Source organism: Amia ocellicauda, chromosome 10 (genome assembly GCF_036373705.1).
Source record: "Amia ocellicauda isolate fAmiCal2 chromosome 10, fAmiCal2.hap1, whole genome shotgun sequence".
NCBI classification, from domain to species: Eukaryota; Metazoa; Chordata; class Actinopteri; order Amiiformes; family Amiidae; genus Amia; species Amia ocellicauda.
In genome coordinates, this window is record NC_089859.1 from 15625816 (window position 1) to 15650626 (window position 24811).

The 24811-nt window shown below is 44.2% G+C and overlaps 2 protein-coding genes across 3 annotated transcripts in view; one reads left to right on the forward strand and one right to left on the reverse strand.

Annotated features, from left to right (window-relative positions):
* Window positions 1-6901, reverse strand: part of ints6l (integrator complex subunit 6 like) — a 28786-nt gene extending 21885 nt beyond the window's left edge. Inside the window, exons 1-2 of the mRNA XM_066715199.1 lie at window positions 6608-6901; window positions 6400-6477 (exon numbers count right to left, since the gene is read on the reverse strand). Of these exons, the coding sequence (XP_066571296.1) occupies window positions 6400-6477; window positions 6608-6718 (189 nt within the window). The 5' untranslated portion in view covers window positions 6719-6901. The remainder of the gene's footprint in view (window positions 1-6399; window positions 6478-6607) is intronic.
* Window positions 6902-13005: 6104 nt separating this feature from the next.
* Window positions 13006-19665, forward strand: mospd1 (motile sperm domain containing 1). Of its 2 annotated transcripts, none has more exons than XM_066715201.1 (6): window positions 13006-13122; window positions 14510-14876; window positions 15764-15839; window positions 16124-16353; window positions 19029-19190; window positions 19455-19665. In XM_066715201.1, the coding sequence occupies exons 2-6, from the start codon at window positions 14723-14725 to the stop codon at window positions 19484-19486; spliced, it is 654 nt and encodes a 217-aa protein (XP_066571298.1). In that variant the 5' UTR covers window positions 13006-13122; window positions 14510-14722; the 3' UTR covers window positions 19487-19665. The 2 variants fall into 2 exon arrangements, with proteins under 2 accessions (XP_066571298.1, XP_066571297.1); XM_066715200.1 differs by having other exon boundaries at window positions 14513-14876.
* Window positions 19666-24811: the final 5146 nt, after the last annotated feature.

Below are 24811 nucleotides of genomic sequence, written 5' to 3' on the forward strand. Positions count from 1 at the left end.
AGAGAACTCCGATAGTCTATGTTATAGTTGTACTAAACAAAAACATGGTTACAGTATATAAAAAAATACTTCACATACTGTGTATTAAACATAAGATGAACAATAACAATTAAACAGGTTTTCAATGCGAGCCCATGAACAATAAAGCTAAATATGAAAAAATATAAAACTTAATATAGTAGTCAAATACTCAATACTTTTCTTAAAATAAAACCTTGGCTTGTGTATATATATATATATATATTCTAAAATGTTTACTGCTGTGTAACTCTTTGTAGACTATAAGATTTATATTTTTACTATAGGCCCTATGTCATAAAAAATTTAATCAAATTATTTGAAAAATGCGAAACGTACTATTTTAACAGCTGTCATTATGAACTCACGCTAGTGGAGCTCTCAAAAGAGGTCTGCTTCCAGAAAAGTGCCCGCAACCATAGAAACGTGAAGAGTACAAATTTTCAGTTGCTCTTCAAGATTGTCATTGATATTGGGGTTGTAATAAAATATATTCGCCACCCGGTGATTGTATATTTTATTTTATTCGCCGATCATGTCGCGCATGGCGACACCACAGTTCGCCATTTTATGTCCTGAGAGCTGGGGTGGCAACGCTGCCCAGGGAGGCATGGGGTGCAGATTTTGGGAGGGGCGTTAAAAAAGTCAAGAGATATATGATGTTACAGTGCTTGGCTCCACTTCAGCTTTGGAAACTCTTTCTCACATGCCAGTGAACATCCATCCCTACAGTATATGAGCATACACACCAAAACAGGCAACAATTTCAACACAAAGCCAACACTTAAAGAACACAGCACTGAAATTCCACATTGCATCCTGCAGTCACAAAAGCGACAAAAACAGAAGCACAAGCAAGGCCTGTCAGCGCACGGATGACTGTTATTGACCACCTCCTGGTTTTGACAGGAGCCAACTGGCAGCAGCAGCAGCCTTTCCCCTACAGCACAGCAGTCACAGCACACAGGAGACCGAGTTTTCCCACCGTTTTGTTCTCACTTTAACTCTGTGTCTTGTTCTGCACAAGATGTTTGGCATTTATGGAGTTATCGCTCCCCAATGTAAGTCTTATCACTATTAATTTTATACGGCCTCCGGTGCCTTTCAGAATTCTAGACGCTGTATGGTACTCTCCAGACTGTCTGCAGTGCGTTTACTCGCACTAACAAGACCGGGGCCTCAGTAAAGGTGGGGATGGGCTTCTCAATGCCAGGTGCACGAACATGGGAATACTGGTCCCTGTTCCGCTCTCTTTTTGCTCTCGGGAAACACCCAGCTGGCCTGACAGCTTCACCAGGCCTTCAGGCTCAGGCCTTCCTCGGGTAGCAGTGAACCAAAGTCACCTTGCTGTGATTTGTTTGCAAGTTCTTTAAATCTGTTTTGGATAAAGCACCCATGCAGAGCAGTCATGCATGGACACACAAACACCACAGAGTTCCAAACAAAATGGCAGCTTTTTAACAAAGGGGGAAGGAGCAGGTGAGAAGAGCTAATTGTATCTCTTCAGAAGGTGTTCCCACTGGCAGCTCAGCAGACGGGGCCAGAAAAGCCACACCTGGAAGCTGGGACAGGATGCTGCAGGAGAGCTGGGAGGCGGCTCTGTTTTGAGGGGCAAGGCCACTCAGCACTGGCACAACCACCCTGCTTCCGAACAAAACAACCACAAGGAGAAACGATGAACAAGAAAAATAAAAAAATCTATAAACAATAATAAATAATGATAAATGCAAAGTATTTTGTAGTGTGTGAACAGAAAAGGAGGAGAAAAAGACAATCTAATCAAAACGATCTATACCTTTGAGAATCTAATTACATTTTGGAAAGCAGTATCAAATTATAAAACTAAAATAAAAAATCCACAATAACACAACACAGAAACTGTCCATTTTGTTCTGAATCAGACAAGCTACAAGGATGGGTGTCAAAAACACCTCTGATATTTCATCAACACCTACGGCTTCAATTTTAGGCAGACTAATCCAAGTAGAGTGATGGTGCCCCCAGAGTGCAGGGATCAGAGGTGTCCCAGAGTTCTCTGGAATTATCCTTGAACACCGGAAAATGAACTGAAAATTCCCCTAGAGACACGACTCCTTCACCCTCCAATCTATTCCCTCTGAAACATCATCACACACTTCGGTCTTCAAATGGGTGTAGTCAGGTTGATAACGAAGCATATGTCGTTTGACCACAAAGATGAAGCAATCATTATTGTAATATTTTGGGGTTCCTCTGTATATATCTCAAACTGCAATAATTATATATAATTATAACAGGCCCTTATAATAATATCAATTTTCTTAATCCAGAACTCCACTATACACCTTAAGAAGAGTACACAAACATTTCAAAACAGTGTGTGCATTAAGAGACGGTTACAGGCCACACCTTCAGAAACACAGTCTTGGCAAAGCAGAACCTTCTTGTAAGAAGATCCGAGGCTGTTTACATACTGCTCCCCAGTGCTGAGAGGAGCAACAAGCAGAGGCGCTGTCAGACCCAGAGAGTGACGCTGCCTACACCCTGAGCCACAGTAGATGGCGGGGGAGGGATCCTTTTACCACTGCAGCTGACACTACCTGTGAAGAATGTAAACAAACTGCTCACCGACAAGATCGTGGGACAGATTACGAGGATTGCACTCATGAGTGAAAGCCACATTCACACCACCTCCCAGGCACAGGAGCGAGACCTAACCAGCTTTTACGGGCTTGGGCAATGCAATACAATATGGATTTCTAAAGGCCTTTCAAACAGGGACCTCCTCAATGTGCTGTACACAGGAACTCTGAAACAAATGTATGGATTTTGTATTATGAGCCCTACTTAAAAGCATCCGAGAAAACTACAAGGACAGTAAAACAGTTTAAGGTGGTTTGTGACAAAAACTGAACTTATGCACTGGAATGTAGGTTTTTCCACCAAGGGGCAATAGCTATTTTCCTTACTGCCCACCCAGGATGTAAAAGCTATTGAAAGTTCTATGCTGCAAATTCTAACTTTAAGACTTTTGGGGGGGGGGGGGGGGTGTTGGACTTTTTTTAAATAATTTCTGCTGCTGTGAGCTTGCTTAGGGAAGAGGTTAATCTTCTTCTGCAATACACACCTACACAGGTCACACTCTAGACTGAGGGATGGGGGGGACTCCACTGTTTTCCAATCAGACTCTACAATCCCGGTAGGTAAAGCTCTGTGTCTGTGGGAGAAGATGCTTGGTTTTCAGGGTCTATTGTTAGACGTTCGTCTCGGGGGAATGCTAACTGATTAGCAGTTGAAAACCTCATGAATAATTGACTGGAATGTACACTTGAGATTCAGACAGAACACATTCTCCACCAACTCGATCTTTCCAACACCTCCCAGACCGCAGGGACTGGCAAGGTTTAAGTCTGAAAGTGCGTGGTTGGGCAGCAGGGCTCCTCCATCCAGAACTTTGATTTCCTGGTTAATTATACAGTAAACAGAACACCTTGCTTACCTCTGTATTTATTTTCCGTCTCTGATCTCGTAAAAGCCAAACTCAGTGAGATAAGAGATGACTATTTCTGACTTTGGTTCAAATCTGGGGTTGGGGTGTGTGGGTGTGGAGAGCAGGGAGGGGGGATGGAGTCAGAAATACAGGTGCACCTGTTACAGAACAGGACGAACTCCAACAAACAGAAGTGTTTCAAAAGAGGCAAATCTATGTAGAAGCACCACAACCAAGCCCTAACCACATTTATTCATTTAAAGTAAAGATAATTTCAAAATACACAAACTTATTATTGTTTTTAATTCTAATTCAGGAAACGCCATAGGCAATACTCAGCAGAAAAAAAAAAGACATTTGTTTTACAGCATGTGCTTTCCACTGTAGAAACCCAGAACACCCAGTAACTGGAAACATCACTAAGGTCACATGACCAGAGACACACAGGCAATATGAAAATCTTCAACTGCGCGGATCTAGAGACGGGGGGCGAGTTTTGGGAGATATTTCCCACAGACAGGGGAACTCCTGGAAGCTGAGGCCTCAGAGCAGAGCAGTGAGGAGAGCAGAGTGGCTGAGAGCTCTGTCTTCACAGGGAGTGCAGCTCACAGCGCGATACAAAGGCAAGGCCAGGATGGACAAGAGGTCCCCAGAGCAAAGAACTGGCAGCGAGCCAGAGGCAGAGCTAATGAACTGCCTGGAAGAAATCCACAGGCATTGCAACTACCAAGCCAGACTCAGGCACTGCAATTTTGTTTTTGTTTTTTACCTAATATTCAAGCACATTTTCTCACCTTTTCTTCTCCCCCTGAACTTAAAATCACTAGACACCATGAAGGTAAGGTGGCTAGTTGATATCTTTCTCTGCCCCAACCAGCAACCTGTGTCAGATATGTAAATCCCCCCCACTCTCCCCGAAGGCAAAAACTTACATCCACACCTAAGAACGCAAAACAAATAAAAATATATACGAGAAACTACAGCAATCTTAAAAAGCAAGCAGTTGAATCCACACCTTTGAGACTAAGACACTGGTCCTAAAGAGTACGGCGCAGACATAACAAAGAATCATAAAAATGGAAATCATTTTGCTTTTCTCTCCACCTCTGCAGTTTCTCCTTTCAGCCTCACGGTAAATCGCAGATCACAGCCGAACAGCAGCCTGTGCTGAGAAATGGGGCTGCCTTTCACAGCTTGTGTTGAGAAACTGTCATAGAGGCATGTCAAAGCAAAAGATATCCCTGTCAGGAACGCTAAATATTTCAACGTGTGGTTCGCCGCATCGGCCTATATCCATGACATTTGATTTGTTTTGTTGGGCTTTTATTCAGCTGGTAGTTATTTCAAACCTACAAAGCTAGACAAGGACTAATAGGTAAGAGCTTCCTGTACTAGGGAGACTCCAGCCTCACAGTGCTGTTTACTCTCTTTTGTGCTCAGCCAAGAAAAACATGTCCCAACACAAGGGGCGGCTGACTGTCATTAAAACCTTTTGACGTAATTTGGTTTATGCATTTTAAACTGAATATTAGGTACTGTGGCTCACAAGGTCAAATAACTAGGAAACATTATACAGAAAAAATATATTTGGATTAAATTACAGCATCTCCCCCTCTACATCATGTAATTTAAATAATGTTTTCTTTACAAGAGGGGAAGAAGCGTCTCTTCTTATAGCAAAATAAATGCTTCTGGTGCCTAAAAGCAATGTTCGTATTTGTCTGCGTGTATGCTGTGCCTATTAACACACACAAATACACAGAAGTCCAAAGGCTCAAGATCTGACTCATCTACTAGCTCCACACACCTGTGATAGACACAGGGTGGCACAAGGAGCTTTGGGAGAGAGGGCAGTGTGATAGCTGGCACATTAGTTCGCTCTGGGCACATCCCTGCAGGTTCCTCATGGTCTGAGAGCCAGCTGGAGGCAGCCAAACACTCTTATTCATTCTTCTCCCAATTGTTCTACTACAGTCAGCCCACATATCTAAACTGTGCCCCAGCTAGTGTGGGAGAAAATTGCCCTCAGTCCCCCTGCAGATCTACAGCAATGACTGTGGACCTCTTTCTTGACAACTTGCATGGTTATCAGTTACTCCATGTCACATCAGTTCCTAAATATATACTAGTGTACATAATGCTAATATTACAGTCTAGTGGCCTCTCTTGCTCAACTCTTGACCAAGGCTTGTCTATGAAGGTCATGGATTTAGACATGAATTTATTGTAGGTAGGCACACTTTCTCTGTGAATGTCTTAAAGGGCAGGCAGGAGAAGGAAGAGGAGGAAGAAGGGGGGTGGGAAGTTTCTTTTTTTTCACTGGGGCACAGTAAGTGGGATATGTTTTGTTGTTTTTGTTTGTTTGCTTTTCTTTTAAATGCAACAACGTTTAAAAATAAATAATTGGACATGAAGAATCAAAATATGTACATATTAGAAAGACTGGAGGACCAAAAAAAAAAAAAAAAAAAAAAAAAAAAAACTGGGGGGTAAAAAAATAAATAAATAAATAAATAAATAAATAAAAAGCTAAGTTAAAGTTTGCGTTGCTCTGCCTGCGAGGAGCCACAGAGCGGATGCGAGAGGCGGGAAGGGACGAGGTGCAGGCGGCGCGTCCAATCCGATCCCAGCGTGTTTCCCATTGCGTCACGCGTGACGTCACGGCGGATCATAAATCTCCCCGCCTCCATCTCAGCGCTCCAGCTCCCCCAATACAAAAGCAAAATGTCCGCCATGTTCACAGGCTGCGCTGCTCCGATTCTGCGGGTATTTTAACAGAAATTAGCCGTTTCTCGCCGCCGGGGGGCCGCCCCAACCCCGCATCTACGAACCAGAGGGGCCATAGAGTCTCCCTGTCAGAAAATATTTCCGCCTTAACCACAACAAAATACAATTTAACAGGATTTATTTACCTTAACTCCGTATGGTGGCTCATCAAATGTAACTAGCATGTACCTGTCGCCTCTACTAGCCGGGTCTCGGGCACGTAGCTGTTAAGAAAACGAAACAATACACGTTAATTTCGACTGATTTTTTTTTTAAAGGGACTCTGAACTCCAACATAGGCAAAAATGATAGATGTAAAGAAAAACAAAGTCGGGCTAAAAACGTATTCTTTACCTTCATAAAGATCTCAACCGCGCCTTTAGCAATGTCCAGATACGTCGTACCCAAATAGGTCCGCTGGTTCATAGAAGCGGACGTGTCTATGAGGAAGAGTAAAATAGGCATTTTTTTTGTTTTAAATAGAGAGAGAGATATGTTCACAAAAAAATGCCTAAAACTATCATAGGAGCTCTAGTCGCGGCCTGGGCGTGTATATATATATGTGTGTATATATTTTTGTTATAATCTGACCCCCCCAGAGAGGGCCGCAGTCGCCTCCCCTGCTGCCGCCGCCTGTGTCTCTCTGTCTTTAACTGGGCTCTGCTGGGGCTCTCGCCGATAGAGAACTTCTCTTCAGAGCCGAGCGCCACGCCCTCCGCCGCCGAGCGCCACGCCATTGGCCGAGCCCGGGCACGGAGGCCACGCCCCACGTTCGGTAATTTAAATATGCAATGAGGCAGGCGAGGCGGGCTTCTCTCTCTCTTGCTTACTCACTCCCTTTTTTGTTTTGCATATTCAAACCGAAAGAGGAAGAGCATGACACTCAGCAGCAGTGGGCCTGGCATTGTACAGCACTTTTTTAATATTTCGATTCAACTCCTTAAGCGCTCCGATCAGCTTTTTAGCTGATAAAACATGTTTAGAAACCAATGCTACTACTCCACCCCCCTCTGTTTTCTCGGTGCTTTCTGTTTTTGTGGAGATGGGATGGGGTGGGGGGTTGCTTCAGCATGTGGTGTATTAAATAAATATTTAAATTATTCTACCAGCCCCCTCTCACTCCGCCTCCCGCTCGTTGCTTTTATTCTCCCTCCTGCTCAGGAACATGCAGTGAGCTCCCCGAAACAGGAAGTGGGGTTCTGGTACAGTGCAACACTGCAACTCATAATCATCCCCTAAAATAATAATGAAATGAGATTAAAAAATAAAATAAAGGGTGGAAGTGGGTTTGAGCTCACTGGTGGGATGACAGTGGGGAGACAAGTCTGCCAAGTATCTCCCAGTCACCCCGATCACTTTAGCCAACTAACTAAACCGTCTCCCAAACAGGATTGAAAGCATGTCTGCAGGCACGTTTCCTGGCGAGAGCCGGGCTTGTGTGCTCGCAGTTCCCCCCGTGTGCAGCCCGGCTCAGCCCGCCCGCCGAAACACGTGAAGCCGAAGCAGCCCTCACACAAGCAACACTCAGCGCCGTCTTCTGCTCCGCCCGGACATGCGCTAGGCCTGCTCTTAAAGGAAACGCGTCTGTTTTTGTTCTTTTTAAGTGCCCGTATGGTTTGGGGGTTTCTAAGCTTTTGTCAGAGATGCATATGAAAAGATTTTGTCATGTGCTTCGTCCCATTAGAGCGGGATCCATTGCAGACTGACACATTTTCTTCGTTATTAGTCTTGTGCAATATTCTATTATTAAACTGCTGCCTAGAATTTAGTGTAATACAATCAAATCATGTTTTATAATTACTACACTTGAATCACAGAAACATTATCAGGAATGATCAAAAGTTAAAAATGAGGGTTGTTCAACAGAGAGTGACATAATCGGTCACACTTGGAATTCTGGGGGAGCAGAATTCCACCTGCCCAAGTTCCGCTGTCGGGAATGTTCCATGTGAATTGCACCTTGTTCACATAATACATAAACCCTTTATTTTGTAAACATCTGTCGACTCTAATTTAAGAAGCTGGTTCCTGTTATTTGGGGTGGCCATTACTTTATGAATACATACATACACAATTAAATAATAAACAAATAAGCTGGAAATTCTTGATTGTCAGAAGCGATTTCCAGTTTCATGGTGTCTTATTACTTTCCACTGACCCACACTTTCCATCCTCGTGGTATGTTCTAGGCCTGACTCTCACTGCCTCAATGAATTTGTCTGACCTTTACAACATCTAAACAGGAGGAGGTGTGGTAGCAGAATAACAGAACTCCAGACATCACTAACAATAACAGAGTCTTCAGTGTGTTTCTGTCAAGAACTCCTTTGAACTGCTCAGCCCCCAGGCTCTGCTTCCACTTCCCCCTGACAAGCTACAATTGTGAGATGCTGAAGCTGTGTCTTCCAGTTAAACTGTTTGTTAGACTTAAATGTTTGCGTAATGCGTTTAGTAATATACATTTATTTTTTCCTACAACAGGTCCAAGTTATTTTTTTATTTATTTTGTTCGTTTTTTTCCTCAGACTGTGGGATGTTGAAATATAATAGTGTGTTATAGATACTTTTTTGGGGGATAGATTAAAATTAAACAGCATGAAATTAAAATGGGATAAAAAAAATATATATCTTTGTCATGTTATTCCAGACCACAGATACTTGTATCTGGTGCTGAAGGGCCACAGAGCTTTCCAATTTTCATTCCAGTTTCATGTGCTAGTTCACAAGTGGATGTTGAATTACAGGAACTGCAGTCTTGCGGCTCTGAATGGGTTTAATTTCCTGGGTCCTGTTTCCCAAATTCTTTTATCTGGAGAACAGTGATCTGGATGTAGATTTCTGTACTTTCTGATCATGTTTATTTCCTTTCTGTGCTGACTTCATTGTGTATGCAGAGCCCCACGGTTTTGTGAACCCTCATACTTCAGATGCTGCTCTTTCCCTGTCTGACAGGTTTGAGCTCCTGAGGGGCAGTCCAGCCCACCTCTGCCTGGCCTTTAAGGATCCACAACCAGCATCACAGTTTCACAAATGTGGACCAGAGCAGGCCATCTGGAAGAGGAAGGCAGAGCCTCCCACAGAGTTGTTCCAGGTGCTGTAACAGAGCGTGGATAGGCCCAGCATCTGGAGGCACTTGCTATTTCAGGCAATGGCCCATGACTCCCCCAGACACTTTCCTCACTGCCTGTATTCAGGGGGCTGAGAACAGACAATATTATGCCATTCCTTTGCACAAACTTGTGTCTCTTTTGCGTGTTTATTTTCAAGGCTGTGAGTCTACTGCAGTGCCTGTGCGTGGAGATTGTGACCTCAGTGGGCAGTCATGGCTGAGGACACATGTCACATTGGTGAGTCTCTGAGGTAGCATGTGTGGGACCTCCCAGACCTGTCAATCACTTGACTCTGTTGCAAACACACAATTCCTCTGAGGCTACCGTTTATTTTAAAAGGTACATCAGTATATCACTCATTCAATGGTAGACAAAATACAATGTAATGAGTGCCTATCAGATTACTCCACAGTGCCCATTTCCCCCAGGGGATGCAGTTACTATGAAGACCTGGGTACATCCATCCCACTTCTTGTATGCAAAGCAGTGTTTGCCATGTACTCACAGCAGTGTCAGGAATTAGTGGCTCCTCTAACACTTGTTAAAGCAGATCTGATATACTGAGGGTTAAAAACTGTAACTTGTATATATACCATGTTATGTAATGGTTTCATTTTAGTAGTCAAAGTATTTTTTTCAATAAAAGCAGTATAAGCAATATTAACTGCCCTCAGCGTTTCAGTCAATTTTATTAATAGCAAAATGTAGACTGGTGACCCCTTAGCTTCAGCCTTTGTATTAAAAACGTTTCATAGACGTCCAGTGCAGTCTGTTTCAGTGCTGAGCTGTAATACTGAGACTATTCCAGCAGAGGGGGACATTGTAAACAGAAAACGTATGTTAATTTTAATTTACCCTGGGAAGAGACATATATGTATTAATTACAAAATCAGTGTTAAGTCAGAAAACAAATGCACATGCTTAAACCCCAGCCCCCTTCACTGTACTAAGAGATCACAGCACTCCTCCACTATTAGTGCAGTATGGGCACAGAAATGCCACAGATGATGACGATGATGATGAAAAAACATGTTTTATATGATTACACTTGACCTCTTTTATGCTCACTATGCATTAAATGGTAAACACCAGTCCTTTCCACAAGGCAAGAAATAACTTGAAAAGCGAATCATTATTTGATGTCATGTCTCAGTACTTCTCTTGACACTTAAACATGGCTCCGTTTAATCACTTGAACATTTCCAGTCATCCCTTGGTTTATGCATTGGATTGCATTAATAGACATTTTTTTTCTATTTCCAAAATTTTGTAAGCAATATACATTTTTGATTGAGGGATCCAGCAAAAACTACTACTAATACAAAAATATTAGAATGATATCCATATCACCTGAGCACTTTTTGATACAGAATTATACAATGTAATCATTGTGGCTTTAATTAATATCTCCTGCTGTCATGTGGGCTGACACAGGACGAACGATTGCCCAGCCATCCGTCTCTCCCAGCCTCTCTTCTCTTCCTTGTGTCCTTCCCACCTCTGTCCTCTCTTACTGCTCCCTGTTACTGTCACGCTTGTTCCCAGATTCTCTCCCCCAACCCCTTCCCAACATAGCTAGATAAGGTTATCTTTGTCTTTCTTCTCTGACTCCCCTGTGTCAGACTCTAGCATTTTTTCACATTTTCAGGCATTACATCTAAAATTAATTAATTTAGGTTCACAGTATTTTACTCCTACATTTATCTTGATACATTTAAAAGCATTCTTTTGAACTTACTGATCCCCAAGGTCTGTGACATCAGCTGCAAGAGCAGGGCCAGATGCTCTAAATAGTAATGACAGTTATTTTTGAATATCTGATCTGTTTCTCTGTGAGGCAAATAACAACGTACATCTACACGGCTTGCAGATTTCTTGTGGCCCATTCCTCCTCAGCTCAGATGTTGCTGTACATATGAGATCAAACCACTAAGTAGGCAGTGTCAAAGGAAGTGTTGTCCAGGTTGGCAATGCTAATATGCTGCAAATGTTGCTTATTTAGATCAGTATCAGAGAAGGTGCACCACCAGGCTCATGGGTTTCTGTGGAGGATTGTAGCAGGCTGGTAGATTGTCACCTTCACGTCAGAGAGTCAACCATGGATCTGCTGACAGGACAGGACTGCAGCATTCCAGTCAGTGACATCGCTTCATTTAGGGAGAAGCTGACTAGGCAGGATTCAAGCGATAGTGATCATTCATACTCTACTGTACAAGTACATGCATGTTTGTGTGGGTTTGTGTGCACACATGCTTTATTATGGAATAACATCAAAATAATAAAAGGAAAACGATACACTTTGATTAACCAGGCTGGAGAGCAGCCGAATGGCAGTCTGCCGCTCTGTGCCCAGGCAATGACATCACTGCTCAGCTGTGAGTCTGATGATGATTAAACTTACATATAAATATCTATAGGAACATGATCTGTTTTCGTTCAGTACACCGCCTTGGCTCAGTGACCCACTTGGCTGTCAAGTGGTGGTGGGCAATCCCTCTCCCCAACCCCTCCACTGTTGACATAGTTCGGTACACTGCCTGGTGGTCAAGTGGGCCAGAGCAAAACCAACCCTAGATGAAATGCGCTAACAGGTTCTCTGGACCAACAGGTTGCTTTCTCTCTGGACATTGACCTTGGGTTTAAATCTGCATTTCAATTTTTTTCCAAATAAAAAAAATCTATAGGCCTACATGTAATCTTTGCATTTTTTAAATAAGGAACTATAACCGTATCTCTCAGCACTGTAGTTTGGGGGGAGTTGTTGGAAAGGATTCCTGGTCTCGACCTCAATCCAGTAGAACACCTCTGGGATGAGCTGAAAGGGGTGACTCGCAAAGACTTCGCAATGACGTCTTCTCTCCTCCGTAATCTTCCAGGTATCTACCAAAATCACAGCTGTAATCAAAAGTTACAGGGGTAGAGCATGCAATTAACATTGCAAGGGTCTGTCTTAGTTGCTGGATCTGCTGTTCCGATATTTTTTATAATATAATCAGTTACGTCATAGGTGAGTATATGGGGTATAGCTTCTTGTTTGAGAGCACATATATTTGCTCAGCCTTATAACTGATCAGTGTCCTTTGGTGATATTTGTGTGTACAAATATATCTGTTGTTGGAAGTGAATAGCCTAATCTTTATGCCACTTAAGTATAAATGTCTTGCTGTGTTGTTATTAATGAAATGGAAACAATATTGTGCTTACATTCATACTACAGCTAACTTGGAGCTTAGATCATGCCAAAAAACAGAGCAGCAGGGTGACTAGACTCGAAACGAGAGGACATCTCCAAATAAGGCCAAAGTGCTTTCATTACTACAAGTGAAGTCCTGACCATTGTGCAACACTGCCAGCCTAAATGACACTGAACATACCTCGATGTTTATTATTCCAGTCTTGTTTTCTTTACTTAACTGACTCTAGAAAGCAGAATCATTAGGGGGGGGGGGGGGGGATTGTACTGAATTTAATTTCTCCAATATGTTTAATCTAATTTTACCTTAAGAGGGAAAGAAACGAATTCATATATTAATGTATAAAAACAAAACGCAGACTATGCTGCTAAGTAGGACTACCCAGACATGCCTGCAAAGAAGCACGGCCCCTCCGTGACGTCACCAAAGGGGCTGGCGGAATTCCCTGGGCCCTCCACTATCCCATCATCCACCGTGTTGAACTGCAGCAGATTGACAAAGAAAAGAGGAGAGAGAGAAAAGAAAACAACAGGGTGGGATTTAAACGACAAGACAAAATAAAGAGGTAAGATCGCCCGTTCAAAACATCACTTTTGTTTTGTTTTAGGACGAGGGCCCTGAGAGAGAGGCTGTCTATTACAGTTTAAGAGTTAGATAGTCGATGTAGTCTGTATCAAAATATCAGCATATAAAGGGCCATGTCTGTAATATGATTAGGCACCTATGATTATTTGGCAGCTGTCCTTTGTAGACGATGTGTTCATTACCAATATATGATGTTGAACAGTAACGTTATGATTATATTTAAATAACGTGATCGCAAATAATGTCGCAGCAGCATCGGATAGACATTTACATTATTATAGGGCTGTGTGTGTTTTGATTGTGTTGATTACAGTTGTTACAGTGGTATATTAATCTAGAGCTGATGTGACTTTAAGATTGACTTTAAGACAGTATCGTATTTATGGATCTCGAGTATTATGTAGAAATGCAGCATTACATTCAAATGGTCCGTTCATTTCATTTGTATGCAGGCGTCTGTATTGCTTTCCTGCTTGGGGATTAATGGTGATATACAGTGGTGATTGTGATGCACACATAATGATCTTGCACCACTGAACATCGATGACATGGATGTGTGCATTTATTAAGTCATTTTGCACGATTATAGTTCAACACAAAAAGTGCAGACGGGGACGCCTAATTCAGGTTTATTTGGGGATTCAAAGTGAAAGCCTTGCTATTGATGCGGTTTGGTTGATATAATTAGCTATTGTGGTCACTGCTGGATCTCGGCGTGTTTGATGGATGGTGTGAATCAGTGTCAGATGTCTGAAGAAGGAGCGACGGGCTTGTACATTATTACGCCCGTAAAGCGGACTGAGGCGCTTCGATCACGGACGTCTGGCGAACACCGAGAACAGGAAGTGCGTCACGGCGCACGGTCCGGCGGCTGCGTGTAAACATGCACACGTCATTAGCCACGTGTATCTGGGACGGGCTGAGCCGCGGTGCTGAACAGGGCTGTTGCCACCAACACACCGCTCTCCGCCCCGTTTCCACCCTGGGCCAATATTGCTGCACAGTATTGGGCCAGGGTTTGTGGCTCCATTACCCTGGGACTGCAAAAGACTCCAGTTTTTTTTGTCCAACCAGTGTCTATTTCATTATCTTCTGTATCCTATTGCATGTAAACAGAATAATTATACCAATAACATAAACATCTCCTGGGTTTTATCAGTGTAGATTTCAAGACTAATCAACCCCCCCCCACACACACACTTTCTAATCTGTCCTCCAAGGTGCAGTCTGAACCGTTTGATACCACACTCACTTATTATCCCCGTCTCCTTCTCCAAGTTGTATACCTGTTCCACCTCCCTGTTATAATATTTGAGCTGAGAAACCTTGCTGTTTTTGTAGCGCTGTGCTTGTGTGCTTCTGTCCAGCAGCTGGGGGCAGGAGGCAGTTAACAGCTCTCCCTCCTGTCGAGCTCAGGGGCGTTAACGAGATGCAGCTAACGCGCTGAGGCCAGTGGAGCTGGGAAGACAGAGGAGGTCCCCTTCACCTGGAGGGACATTAGCCTACAGAGCACCCACAGAGACAGAGAGAAGGGGGAGAGGGACAGAGAGTGTGAGCGAGAGAGCGCAGAGTCTGTGCCAATGCAGCAGCACAGACGGCAGCCAGAGCTAGTGGAAGGCAGCCTTCCCGTGTTCGTGTTCCCCACTGAGCTGATCTTCTATGCTGATGAACAGGCCTCACACAAGAAGGTGCTCACCCTCTACAACCCCTACGAGTTTGCCTTAAAGTTCAAAGGTAGGTTGTGCCGCTGCAGGTGTGTCCTTGGGATTTAGAGCTGATCACTGCTGGTACTCGGAGAGCTGAATTTCCTTTTCGTTAGATTTTTGTCCTACACAAACTCTCCCCCGCAACATCTTTCACACTGCTCCTTGGTCTGCTTTAAACCAAAACACCACTTTGACAATCCAAGAAATGGGTTCAGAAGTTGCTCAATTAAATAATCAGCTGGATTATATGGACGAGATCTCCACTGGGGTGAAATGCAGCAGACACTGCAGCCCAGCTGGTGTAAATTCCCACTGTTGTTTCCAGGTCTTCGGCCAGGTCCTTGAGCTGGCTTTAAACCCAGTGGGAACACTTGCCTCCAGTGCAATGGGAATTCTTGCACACCTACAGCGACACCCAGACACGGCTGTAAATCAAAACTTGTGGATGTAATCATTTTATTGCTTCTTTATTTACTTGACTGACCACATTCATGCACGGTGACTTGTGTTCAGCACACTTGGAACATAAGAAAATCACGGGGAACTGTAGAAGGCTATTGAGTTATTTAGCGGTTATAAGTAACACAAAATAGTAGAAATAATGCAAGATGTTGTCCAAGTGCATATAAAATATAGCACAGATTACAGTGGCTATGGCCAGTGAGGTAAATTATACAATACACTGCAACTGAGCGTCTGATAGGATCACAAACCTCCCGTAGCTCTTTCTGGAACAGATGGCAGTGCTGCTTGAAATACACCGAATTCTATGACAATTGTGTGATTGTGTCTTAAATCTTGGCATGCATATTTGTATTCTGGTTATCTTTCTATATTGTCCATATGTATGTTTGTGCAGTACTCATGTGTGTGTGTATAGAACGTGATTAATGGGATTCTCTTGTCTATTTCCAGTATTGTGCACAGCGCCCAATAAGTATGCTGTGGTGGACGCCACTGGTGCTGTGAAACCCCAGTGCTGTGTTGACATGTGAGTTGACATGAATCCATCCCAATGATTCCGCTCTCAGAGTGTGACTGGGTTCTAGAATTATCCTGTGTTCATTGTAGAAGGAGAAGAGGTGAAATCATATAGCGAGTACCTTGGTTCATAGTTTGCTTTAAAAATAAATCATTACAGATGCAAAAGAGCTCATATAATAATTAACATGTCCCATTAAACAAGAGACTGAGACATTTCAGCTGGGAACAGACGGCCTCTGCTGGTGACTAACAGTAGCGTTCACCTCCATCCATCTCTGTCTGCCCGTGCAGCGTGATCCGTCACCGCGATGTGCGCGCCTGTCACTATGGCGTGATCGACAAGTTCCGGCTGCAGGTGTCAGAGCAGAGTCAGCGGAAGGCTCTGGGGCAAAAAGAGGTGATCGCCACCCTGCTGCCCTCCGCCCAGGAGCACGCCCAGCCCCGGCCACAGGAGGAGGAGAGGAGGGTGAAGGAACAGCTGGCCGACAGCATCTTCTTCGAGCAGGCCACCTTCCAGCCAGGTAGGCCTGACATAACCAGATCTCACCAGCAGAGGGGGGCTGCTCCTTTTCCAAGGCTGAAGAAGGGGGTGGTTTAACGAGACTTGTAAACATAGAAACCTCTGTGAGCAGGTCCTACATCTGTTAAATGAAGGTGGTGAAAGCTTTTCAGTTATTCCAGACGTGTTTGTACCTGTCAGTATTGTTTGCCACTTCCAATGCAGCCAGGGTCAGTTTCCCGGGCCTTGCGTATGATGTCAATTGCAGGTCATGTTAATAACTTGGCTGTTATTAACCACTTCATATCTACAGGTGTGTTGTGGCTGTTGTCTTGGTAGAGGACAGCTCCGTCCAATAGGCAGCTGTGGGACCAAGTCTACAATTTATGATCAAAAATATTTCCAGGAGTAAACATAAGACACAATATAGTTTCTATAGTCAGTTAAGACCCTAGGTGTTTTTTTATTGTTTTTTGGGGGGGTGGCAGTGATGGTAACATGTTATAATAAATAAATAGGTACTCTTTAAATGTATAAATCTGATGTGCAGCAAAATGCCCAATAGAATAAGAATATTTCAATTTCACCCTCTCTCCAGTAGATGGCACAGCTGGCTTAAATTTACATACAGCTCCTTTCAGACTCAGATTAGCACTCCCTTATTTCATATGACATTACACAAGATTAGTGTTAATCATGGACTGTTAAAGCACTTTGAGAGAGACATCATTGCTCTGGAAATTCACAAGATTGTTGAATATACTCTTTAAAGGGGAAAAACATTTTAGTGCTAATAAAAGACATGATACCTCTGCTGCAGATGGGCAGTATATTGAGTTATTGTTATGTACAGTGAGGTAAAAAGTATTTGATCCCCTGCTGATTTTATACGTTTGCCCACTGACAAAGAAATGATCAGTCTATAATTTTAATGGTAGGTGTATTTCAACAGTGAGAGAATAACAACAACAAAATCCAGAAAAACGCATTTCAAAAAAGTTATAAATTGATTTGCATGTTAATGAGGGAAATAAGTATTTGACCCCTTCAACTTAGTACTTGGTGGCAAAACCCTTGTTGGCAATCACAGAGGTCAGACGTTTCGTGTAGTTGGCCACCAGGTTTGCACACATCTCAGGAGGGATTTTGTCCCACTCCTCTTTGCAGATCCTCTCCAAGTCATTAAGGTTTCGAGGCTGACGTTTGGCAACTCGAACCTTCAGCTCCCTCCACAGATTTTCTATGGGATTAAGGTCTGGAGACTGGCTAGGCCACTCCAGGACCTTAATGTGCTTCTTCTTGAGCCACTCCTTTGTTGCCTTGGCTGTGTGTTTTGGGTCATTGTCATGCTGGAATACCCATCCACGACCCATTTTCAATGCCCTGGCTGAGGGAAGGAGGTTCTCACCCAAGATTTGACGGTACATGGCCCCGTCCATCGTCCCTTTGATGCGGTGCAGTTGTCCTGTCCCCTTAGCAGAAAAACACCCCCAAAGCATAATGTTTCCCCCTCCATGTTTGACGGTGGGGATGGTGTTCTTGGGGTAATTCCTCCTCCTCCAAACAGAGCGAGTTCAGATGATGCCAAAGAGCTTGATTTTGGTCTCATCTGACCACAACACTTTCACCCAGTTCTCCTCTGAATCATTCAGATGTTCATTGGCGAACTTCAGATGGGCCTGTACATGTGCTTTCTTGAGCAGGGGGACCTTGCGGGCGCTGCAGGATTTCAGTCTTTCACAGCGTAGTGTGTTACCAATTGTTTTCTTGGTGACTGTGGTCCCAGCTGCCTTGAGATCATTAACAAGATCCTCCCGTGTAGTTCTGGGCTGATTCCTCACCGTTCTCATGATCATTGAAACTCCACGAGGTGAGATCTTGCATGGAGCCCCAGACCGAGGGAGACTGACAGATATTTTGTGTTTCTTCCATTTGCGAATAATCGCACCAACTGTTGTCACCTTCTCACCAAGCTGCTTGGCGATGGTCTTGTAGCCCATTCCAGCCTTGTGTAGGTCTACAATCTTGTCCCTGACATCCTTGGACAGCTCTTTGGTCTTGGCCATGGTGGAGAGTTTGGAATCTGATTGATTGATTGCTTCTGTGGACAGGTGTCTTTTATACAGGTAATGAGCTGAGATTAGGAGCACTCCCTTTAAGAGAGTGCTCCTAATCTCAGCTCGTTACCTGTATAAAAGACACCTGGGAGCCAGAAATCTTGCTGATTGATAGGGGATCAAATACTTATTTCCCTCATTAACATGCAAATCAACTTATAACTTTTTTGAAATGCATTTTTCTGGATTTTTTTGTTGTTATTCTGTCTCTCTCTGTTAAAATACACCTACCATTAAAATTATAGACTGATCATTTCTTTGTCAGTGGGCAAACATACAAAATCAGCAGGGGATCAAATACTTTTTTCCCCTCACTGTAGATCTTCCACTTTTACACCAGAACTCAATTTTCCATAACTGGTTTTCCACTTCTGCTCTAGAAATCATGGTTCTGCAAGCCAGCTGAACTTTGAATGAAGTGGACCAATGACTTGCTTATTGAATTAGTACAGGTTAATGGGCTTGCAGGGTGTCTATGTTGCCTATACCTTTGCAGTCAGCTATCAAATGTGCAGGACTGGTTCTCCGGGATCAGAACTGCAGACCCCTGAGCTAACCTGCTCGTGTCTGTCCTACACAGAGGGCCGTGCAGTGTCCGCTGGGCCGAGCCTCCTGACAGTGCTGCTGGGCTTGGTGTGTGTGGCCGCACTGATGCTGCCCACCCTGGGGGAAATCGATTCCGTAGTGCCTGTCTACCTCCATCTAAGTGTTAACAAGAAGCTTGTAGCTGCTTATGTTTTAGGTGAGTAGCGGGGAGCGGACGTGCGGCATCTTGTGCATGTTCGGTTTTGCAATGCATCACTGCAGGAAAGAGTGGCAGTGGAGATTCAGGCATGGGCCTTCTTGCTTCAGATGGCACTGTCTGCCTGCCTTTACCACAGTTTAAATTTTGTAATGATATTTAAAGATGATGTATTAATTAGTAAATTACAAGGAATTAAAGGTGTCAACCAGATTAATAATTTAATAATGTTAAAAACTGAACTAGCGCTTTTTTGTTATGCAGGTCTTCTTACAATGGTTATTCTACGGACATGAAGTACTTTGGGTGTGAGGAGAGCCCAGGAGAGAGACTGAGACACAGCCTGTGGAAAACACTGTGCCTGGAGAGGGGAGGAGGAGGGAGGGAAGCCATTGCACATGAAATGTTTTTAACCGTTTAAAAACACGCAAAAAATACAAAAAATAAATGTATATTTAAAAAAAAGGCAAAAAAAGTACCATCCAAGTGAGGGCTGTAGGGAGTTTGATGGACAGAATGAAGCACAGTGCCTGACTGAGGCAGGGGTTGGGGGGGAGGGGGGGTTAAGAGTGGTGGGTTTTGTATAGAAACTGAAACATTTTATTAAAGTGTCATTCATCTTTACATCTCTGTGTGGATTCTCAGTCCCCAAAGATGCTTTGACTATATAACCCCCTTCAATGCGCTAATCCTCTGTAATTCATTGAAATTCTGTAACCAAAATACCAGCCATTGAGGAGCCACTATCCATCAGAGCTCATTTAAATATACAATTAGTCTGTATAAGCAATAGGCACGGCACAGGAACCTCATCTCTGCTCAGGGATTGGCTCGAAGCAGGTTGTCAGGGCCAAGTTTTTGGAGTGAAATCCGGCCTACCGTGCAACACTGAAGTCTGTGACTGGATTGTGCAATTCTGCACAGGTAAATGCAGGCTGAGGTGGGGGAACTGGGGTCCATATGGGAGGAAATGCAGTCTAAAGCTAGGCTAGTTCCATTCCATGAAGGAGACTGGAGGCTGGGGGCCTGTTGACATTGAGGGGGGCCATGGGGGGCAAGTCTTGTGAGCTGGGACAAATAGAAGGAGGAAGGATACAAAGAGCCAGAGGAAAAGGAAGAGGAGCAGGTGGTGAAAGAGGTGCCACTCAGGAGTGCAGAACACACTCTCTCACTCTCCCCATAGTGTTTGCAGTTCCAGTAACAGCCACAAGGCCTCTGGCTTCTTGGCGTGGGGCACTGGTACCGTTTGGCGTTGAGTGAGTGAGCGGGTCGGCCAGATGGTTCCGAGTCTCCGGGCTTTGCAGCATTGTCAGGTCCATGCTGGAATATCCAGGAGAGGGGCTCAGTGATGCACAGCTCTCTTCGCCCTAGGGAAGGGGGGCTTTGCATGACCTGTAGGACACACTTGGGGTCAGAGTGGATTTCACACCGAGAATCACAGTGCCAGCCAACAGTGACAGCCCTGTACAGCGATCACATTCACATGTCTGCAACCAATCAAGCAAGAGCTGAAAACACAGCGGAGAACTCAGGAATGGCCCGTCTGTCTCTCCGTCTATTTAGGCATTTGTTCAGATACTGCTGTATGACATCGCTAATGGACCTGCCCTCCCTAAGTCATCTTCACAGCTGTCGTGATGAGAACACATCCCTCACTGCATCTCAACAGTCACACAGTCATTCAGACCCTGGGAACATTTGGTGCCACAAAGAAGCCGACTCGAGTTTGATTCTCTCAGTTTCAGCTCAACTCCTTTACCACTAGCATCACAGTGCACAGACGCACACACAAGGTGCACCTACCCAACCCCAGACTTGCTGACCTGCAGTAAGATCCTGTTGCCGTCATAGTCATTTACAGGCGGAAGCAGCAGAAACCATTTCAGGTTATGTAGGCAGCAGGGTGGCATAAGATGGTGGCGTAGACAGCCAGGGTGCGAGGGAATGTGGGTGTGGCGGCAGAACAGAGTGTATTGCACAGCCTCCCATGCACTGTGCACCTGACGCACAGCCACAGCAGCAGGTCCAGGGCCCCTTCCAGGTTGGGGTTGGGGCGTATGGCAGGATGTGGTGTCGTCGACTGCCATGCTCGGTATGGTTGTAGCACCAGGGTGGGCGGCTCAGTTCTCCCTCAGGTCCTCCTCCTCTTCGCTCAAGAACAGCACCACCGCCAGGGCAGGCTGCAGAAAGACCTCAGCGGTGGCAGCAGGGGAGGGGGCGCCCTAGGGTGACAGCCGAGCCAGGGCACCACAGCTCTGTGCACCGCAGCCACGCTCACACTGGCTCAGCGCTGCCCTGCTCACCGAACTGCTTTGATGTTTAATTCCCTAAAGCCCTTGTACCAGTGACTGATGGTGGGGTCTGGCATTCTGGCTGCTGACACAATCTGATCCTGCGTGCCCCCCCCAATCTACAGATGGTCACAGAAACTGTTTAACTCACTCTTACAGACACACTCTGGTACTGAACAACACCTACTCTCCTGCAGATACACAAGCAAACTCTGGGCTCTTTCAGGAAATGGCTAGATGTCATGACTCATCGTTAACAGGTTACGTTTCAGATGCACTGCAGAACATGTAGTACTAAACACTGCAGTTGATCTCATTTAAATCACCACACTGATGAAACCCAGCAGAAAGAGCATTACAAACCAGTGCCCTATCTAACAACTTCATAAGGAGACCCATCTTTAAACTTTTAGAAGAATTGTAAACTTAGCGGGGAGTATCTGTGGCCCAGATGTGCAGAGCACTCTTTTGCAGAAGAGTAACCTCACAAAGAGCTGTCGGGGGGAGAAAAAAAACAAAAAAAAAACTGCACCACTTACTGCCTGTATAGGACATCCATCTACTCTCCGACCTGGAAAGTATACATACATCATAATAAACCATGCACAATTGCATTTCAACTTGCTGCACAGCCATTTAACCCATTGTCTTGCTATTTGCCACAGCTACTTTAACAATAGCTATACCCACTCTGCTGACCAAGTCATGTCTGGTTGTTTTTAACCTTGCTTGGTGAAAACATTGCCTGACAATCACAGAGTGAAAAGGAGATCATATTCTCCCTTCATGTGGTGTGTGACAGCTGACATGTTACCTTTCACAACGGTCAACATAAGACTCCTAAATTAACACCTGCTACAGCTGCTTCAAAAGCACCACACACTTGTGTCTATAATATATACACTCACCTAAAGGATTATTAGGAACACCATACTAATACTGTGTTTGACCCCCTTTCGCCTTCAGAACTGCCTTAATTCTACGCGGCATTGATTCAACAAGGTGCTGAAAACATTCTTTAGAAATGTTGGCCCATATTGATAGGATAGCATCTTGCAGTTGATGGAGATTTGTGGGATGCACATCCAGGGCACGAAGCTCCCGTTCCACCACATCCCAAAGATGCTCTATTGGGTTGAGATCTGGTAACTGTGGGGGCCAGTTTAGTACAGTGAACTCATTGTCATGTTCAAGAAACCAATTTGAAATGATTCGACCTTTGTGACATGGTGCATTATCCTGCTGGAAGTAGCCATCAGAGGATGGGTACATGGTGGTCATAAAGGGATGGACATGGTCAGAAACAATGCTCAGGTAGGCCGTGGCATTTAAACGATGCCCAATTGGCACTAAGGGGCCTAAAGTGTGCCAAGAAAACATCCCCCACACCATTACACCACCACCACCAGCCTGCACAGTGGTAACAAGGCATGATGGATCCATGTTCTCATTCTGTTTACGCCAAATTCTGACTCTACCATCTGAATGTCTCAACAGAAATCGAGACTCATCAGACCAGGCAACATTTTTCCAGTCTTCAACTGTCCAATTTTGGTGAGCTTGTGCAAATTGTAGCCTCTTTTTCCTATTTGTAGTGGAGATGAGTGGTACCCGGTGGGGTCTTCTGCTGTTGTAGCCCATCCGCCTCAAGGTTGTACATGTTGTGGCTTCACAAATGCTTTGCTGCATACCTCGGTTGTAACGAGTGGTTATTTCAGTCAAAGTTGCTCTTCTATCAGCTTGAATCAGTCGGCCCATTCTCCTCTGACTTCTAGCATCAACAAGGCATTTTCGCCCACAGGACTGCCGCATACTGGATGTTTTTCCCTTTTCACACCATTCTTTGTAAACCCTAGAAATGGTTGTGCGTGAAAATCCCAGTAACTGAGCAGATTGTGAAATACTCAGACCGGCCTGTCTGGCACCAACAACCATGCCATGCTCAATATTGCTTAAATCACCTTTCTTTCCCATTCAGACATTCAGTTTGGAGTTCAGGAGATTGTCTTGACCAGGACCACACCCCTAAATGCATTGAAGCAACTGCCATGTGATTGGTTGGTTAGATAATTGCATTAATGAGAAATTGAACAGGTGTTCCTAATAATCCTTTAGGTGAGTGTATATACACCAGTCTAATATTTGTTTTCATTTGAACAAGCGATGGGGGAGGGAGAGTGTGAATGGGGATAAACATGTGGGGGTCTCCAGCGTTACAGTACAATATATTTAAGACTTCAGAAAAGTTATTGCCTATACCCCAAAAATCAAAATGCATCGCTTTATCTTAATTTGATTTTGTGGTACCATGCAAATCTGATAAACTAAACCACAAGATGTGGTTTCTGGTAAAAATCAGGTGGAAAAATACTTTCTTGGCACTCTGCGAATCCATATCATAATCATATGCCTTTCCTCATCACCGAGACCATTATGCTTTCTGGGACTGGGGGAATACATCTTTCGAGCTTGCTCAGGGATGCAATAACACCCTACAGGGCGTGTCGAACCCTGCTCCGTGTTGGAACCACGCCTTATCCAGCAACTGGTCCAGTTTGAAAGCTGTATGAACTCAATGAAACTGATTAAAAACTAGCAGGAATTGATTTGTTTAAATCAGACAAATAACTAATGTTGTATATGTACCGTCAAACACGTCGCATTTTTATAGTAGCATTGAACAAAAGGAGCTCAGTGGGGGGGCAGCGTGCAGATCAAGGCAACAGGGGCCTGGAGGCACAATGCAGCTGAAACTACAGGCCTTCCATGCTATGGTCAGCCATGGAGACAGACCGAGAGACCTCCTATAGGTTTCTAGAGATATTTCACTCTCGTTTCCCCCTTCACCATTTCTACTCACTTCAGCCTCTGTCAAACAGTTTAAACCAAACTAGGCTTTTAAATGAAATTTACCAAGTTTCAGAATCTGTGTATATTCCTGAATTCAGAGGGGGGAAAAAAAAAAAGACCCAATATCACCTTTGACAGTAACCCTAACTCTCACCTAAGATTGAGACAGGTCAGGCCATTGGCAGCTTGGTCATTTCTTTCTTGACACAATGGCTTCTGCTATTTGTTCCAGTTGAGCTCAGTTACTTATGGGAATGGTGCACGGAACAAAAGCATCCTGTTAACAGCAGACCACCACTAAAACAGAACACAATACCACACATCAGGAGAAGCAATAAGCTCTAAAATAAACATACAATTGGAATTCGTTTTATCAACATTTAACATGAAAATCCTCTTAAGCGATGTAGTGATAGAAGGGTGCGTATGGCAATGCACTAAAATGCTTGCAGGGCTTTTATAAAAAGACAAAACACCACA